Genomic DNA, 4,720 nt, shown 5'->3' with positions numbered 1-4,720 from the left:
AAAAAAAAAAAAAAAAAAAAAAAAAAAAAAAAAAAAGAAAAGAAAAGAAAAACAGCAACAATGTGTTGAAGGTTGGAAATCAGATAGATGAGCGGAGTGGATATAGGCTCTGCAGTGCTGACTTGTAAACCCGTAATGGAAAAAGCCACCGATAGCCTGAGTTGGAATCGGTAGTTTCAGGTACCTGCGGAAGTGGAGGTGAAAGGAAATCTGAAATAAGTTCGTCTGGAACAATCCAAGTACTAGGTCTCTGCTCTCTCCCCAGCTCCAGAGACTAGAAGTTTATTCTCTGGAGAGAATGACAGAGTGTCCCTGAAGTGCAGGGACCCTTGACAAAGTTGGGAGAGAGGGAGTTGTTGTTTAAGACAGTTACGTGATACTTTGTACCCCGAATGCTGAGAACACTGCCTGGTCCGCTCCTTTGGCTCTAAGAAGAGGGGAAGCCAGGTATGCCTCCAGGTTGGAAATGTGGGGGTCACACAAAGAAACCTAAATATGCAAACATGAAAGGCCTCCAAATCGAAGCCACCCAAAGCATCCTCGTCTGCTCGTCTCATAGCAAAGGTTGGGACATTTCCTCCCTCCTCATAGAGCTGATAACTGGAGTTTTAGGGTCCCACTCTTCCACAAAAGCAGGCCAGAAAGGAGTTGCAGAAACCTGAGAAAATACTCTAAAATGAGATAGAGACACTCAAACTATAGTAGAAAAAGAAAAGCAACTTGGAAAAACAGAGATTGTACAGAGAGATTTCAACCAGAAAAGCAAAACTAATAATATCAGTCAGGAAGGAACAGGTGGTATTGCACCCCGGAAACAAGCATAGGGTGTTTGAAAAGGAAGTCATAGAACAACAACGGCAAAGAACTGGTGGAAATTAAGAATACAGGAGGAAAAATGAAAAATTCAGTAGAAAGGTTGGAATATAAAGCTGAAGGAACATCTTGGAAATCTGAGGGAAAAGATAAGAGATGGAAAAGGGAAAACATTTTTTAAAAAAAGTTAGGGACCAACTCAGGAGGTAGAAAATCCAAATAACAGAATTTCCCAAATAAAAGAACAGAGGAAATTGAGAAAAAGAAATGATAAAATAAATTTTAAAACTTTGCTGGGTGCGGTGGTGCATGCCTATAATCTCAGGACTTAGAAGGCTGAAGCAGGAGGATTGCTATGAGTTTGAGGTCAGCCTGGGCCACAAAGTGAGTTCAAGGTCAACCTGAACTACATAGTGAGACCCTGTCTCAAAAAAAATTTTTTTTTTAATTCTCACTACAACCGGGAGTGGTGGCACATGCCTATAATCCCAGCACTTGGGAGGCTGAGGCAGGAGGATCCTTGCAAGTTCAAGGTCAGCCTGGGCTACAAAGTAAGTTCAAGACCAGCCTGAACTGCATAGTAAGACCCTGTCTCAAAAAGACAAAAAACCAAAACAAAACAAAAACAAAAAAACCCCTCACTACATTAAAAGACAGAGGTTTCCAGATTAAGGGGACATATGTATTAAGCTCCTAGAGCAATGAATGAGATAGGGCATGCTGGCCCACACCTGTAATCCCAGCACTCTGAGAGGCTGAGAAAGGACGAGAGCAATTTAGAGTCCAGCCTGGGCAACTTAACAAGATTCTATCTCAAAATAAAAAATAAACCAATCACTACATATCATGGTGAAATTTTAGAATTTCTGGGGTGGAGTGAAAATTTCATAAACTTTCAGAAAGAAAAAAAATCACAGCAGAGGATCAAGAGTCAGATGATACAAAGTCAACACTCAAAAATTGATAGCATTCCTGAAGACAAATAGCAAACTCATTGAGAGAGAAATTAGGGAAACATTGCCTTTCACAATAGCATTCCCCCCCCCCCCCCCAAAAAAAAAAAAAAAAAAAAAGCATGAGGCCCTGAGTTCAATTCCTGGCACCAAAATTAATTAATTAATTTTAATTAAAATAAAGTGCAACTGTACTTAAAAGTGGGCAATGAGAAACATCTGTCTGTCCTCTGGTGGAGTTCATTCCTATAGCAGAAGGCTCACAGATAGTGCCTAAAATTTAAAAAATCCACACAGAGATTGGTGATATTGAGACTTATGGAAAAAAAATACACAAAAATTTAGCTAAAGGAGTTGGGCATGGTGTCTCACGCCTGTAATCCCAGCACTCAGGAGGCTGAGGCAGGAGGATCATTGCAAGTTCAAGACCAACTTGAGCTACAGAGTGAGTTCAAGGCCAGACTGAACTGCGTAGCGAGACCCTGTCTCAAAAGGACAAAACAAAACAAAAAAAGTTAGCTAAAAAGGAGAAAAGCTGCTGACTTTAGAGCAGGGAAAGGGAAGGAAGAAGATAAGAACTGCAAGATTTTATCTTCACATACTTTATACAGCAAATTGATTCTGTATGTGAGTGTAAAATGTTGGCCAAAAAGTTGAAGTTATAAAGTCCAAAAAGGATGGGGGAGCCAGGCATGCTGGCCCACACCTGTAATCCCAGCACTCTGAGAGGCTGAGAAAGGACGATAGCAATTTAAAGTCCAGCCTGGGCAACTTAAAAGACTCCATCTCAAAATAAAAAATAAAAATGAGCTGGGGATGTAGCTCAGTGCAAAAGGATTCAATCCCCAGTTTAAAAAAAAAAGATATGATTAAATGGCATTGGAGCTGGGGGTATAGCTCAGTGGCACAGCGCCTGCCTAGAAAACTCAAGTTGTGAGTTCAATGCCCGATGCCAAAAAAACCGCATTGGCGTAAATGGAGCTGGAAGAGAGAAGGATGGATGGAGACTCACTCAGGGAGGAAGGAAAGTGGTTGGAGGTGAAGGGCTGGAAGGAAAACTCTGAAAAGAGAGGTGAAGTGACTGACAGGTGGAAAGGACATGGGGGATCCAGGCTGGACGTGCTCGGGAGAGGCACTCACCGGGGCCTCAGACATGAGCACCGGGTGCAGGTTCGGCTCGGACTTGACATGTTTGCTGTAGGTGTGGTCCAGGATAGCTCGGAAGCACTCCCAGTCCTCGACTGGGGGCAGCAGGCCAGGGTGGAGAGATGCAGGTGAGCAGGCAGAGATCAGAGACAGGAAGGAAAAGAGTCCAGGGGATGGTGAGTCCTGATCCCTCAGAAAAACCCCTCACTTCCGAGAATGTGGTGGACCCCGTGCTGGGAAGCGGGCAGCTGTGGGCAGCCATCAGGAGGTTCCGGGGGCTTGGGCAGCTGTGAGAAAGCCTCAGCGTGTGTGGGGTTGTGTCGCTGGTGGTGAGGGGCGGGCTCTGGGACCCTGGCAGGAGCGGGGAGAGGGCTTACTCATGCCATTCTTGAGGGGGGACATGACCTCTGCTCCATCCCGGGGCACGTGCAGGGCGTTGGTGTCAATGTGGAAGATCTTCCCTTTCTTCTCTTTCTCCCCCTCCAGCTCCAGCCCGCCTCCCTCCTCTGCGGCCAGCAGCCCCACTGTGGTGGGGAAGTCTGCCTGGGGATAGGAAGGACGGAGAGGGAGGAGATCACCTTGCTCCCATCCTGTGGGTCCAGTCCCGCGCTGGGCTCTCTGCCTGCCCCCTGGGTTCACTCCCACAGCCTCCCCCCCGACCGAGCAGAGCTTTGGTGCTGGGCTGAGAACCCGGGATCACGGTAAGCCTAGTGGGAATCTAGCGCTCCTACGATTTGGAGGAGGGTCTGGAAGGCTCACCTTGGGACAGTCCTCCCCAGCGTACCCAGCGCGGACCGAGAAGGAGCCAATGTCAAAGACCAGCGCCCCCACTTCATCTGTGCAGGGAGACAGGTGAGTGAGGGGACCACCCCCCAACTCTCCCCCTGGGTAGCTTCCAGGGGAGCTCGGGGCACAGCCAGTCTCTCCGTCTTCAACAGTGACCCGGCCAAATGGGTGCTTGACCTGGAGTCCAGGGTCCTGGTAGTGGAGGGGCCAGCCACCACAGTCCCCTCTGCCCGGTGGCCCTGTTCAGGCCACACTCCTAGCGGCCAGGAAGGGGCCGGGGGGCTGGGCGGCGGTGGGTTGAATGATGGACATGCGGGACATCCGGGGAAGACCGAAGGGGAAGACCGAAGGCAGCAGAGGTGACACGAGACCCAAATCTGGGGCTGACCCGCTCCGGTGCCGAGGTGACAGGCCCCAGGGTGCCCAGCTTGGGTTGCGCGGGTTCAGGGCTCAGGGCCGCGGGGGAGGCCGCGGGGGCCAGGAGCGCGAAGCGGGAGGCTGGCTCACCTCCGCCGTAGACGCCCCCGCTCATAGTGCCCTCTGGACGCTGCTCGCGGCCCGTGGGCGGCGACGGGATCAGCACCGAGGCGGCCGGACAGCTCCCGGGATCCCGGGCGGGGCGGGGCACGCGTCGGCCAATCGGAAGGCCGGATTCCCCGCCCCCAACGGTACCACCGATTGGCTGCCAGGAGAGACAATAACCCGGCCGGGGGCCGCTGTTTTAAAGAGGCAGACTCCACGTTGGGCGGCAGAAAGCACACCGAAAGGACAGACAGTGGCTCTAGGGTATAGGCGGCGAAGAGTAGAGCAGGAAAAGGACCCAGACCGTATTCACCCGAGGCCAGGACTCCGCAGAGTGACTGATGAGCTCCCCCATCTGCTGCCCGCCCCCCAGTATTGGGTATTGAACACACAGCCTCGGTATTGAGCTACACTCTCAGCTCCTTTATTTATTTTTTTTATTTTATTTTTATTTTTTGAGACAGGATCTCACTCTGCAGTTCAGGCTGGCCTTGAACTCA

The 4,720-nt window shown here is 49.9% G+C and overlaps 1 protein-coding gene across 1 annotated transcript in view; it reads right to left on the bottom strand.

Moving 5' to 3' along the window:
• Actl6b (actin-like 6B) overlaps window positions 1-4,318 on the bottom strand; it is a 12,911-nt gene extending 8,593 nt beyond the window's left edge. Inside the window, exons 1-4 of the mRNA XM_005413703.2 lie at window positions 4,206-4,318; window positions 3,672-3,748; window positions 3,290-3,455; window positions 2,907-3,007 (exon numbers count right to left, since the gene is read on the bottom strand). Coding sequence (XP_005413760.1) covers window positions 2,907-3,007; window positions 3,290-3,455; window positions 3,672-3,748; window positions 4,206-4,230 — 369 coding nt within the window. The 5' untranslated portion in view covers window positions 4,231-4,318. The remainder of the gene's footprint in view (window positions 1-2,906; window positions 3,008-3,289; window positions 3,456-3,671; window positions 3,749-4,205) is intronic.
• Window positions 4,319-4,720: the final 402 nt, after the last annotated feature.

This window comes from Chinchilla lanigera, unplaced genomic scaffold (genome assembly GCF_000276665.1).
Source record: "Chinchilla lanigera isolate Chin_1 unplaced genomic scaffold, ChiLan1.0 scaffold00172, whole genome shotgun sequence".
NCBI classification, from domain to species: Eukaryota; Metazoa; Chordata; class Mammalia; order Rodentia; family Chinchillidae; genus Chinchilla; species Chinchilla lanigera.
Note: the sequence above shows the minus strand (reverse complement) of the source record. Positions and strands in the feature narration are given on the sequence as shown.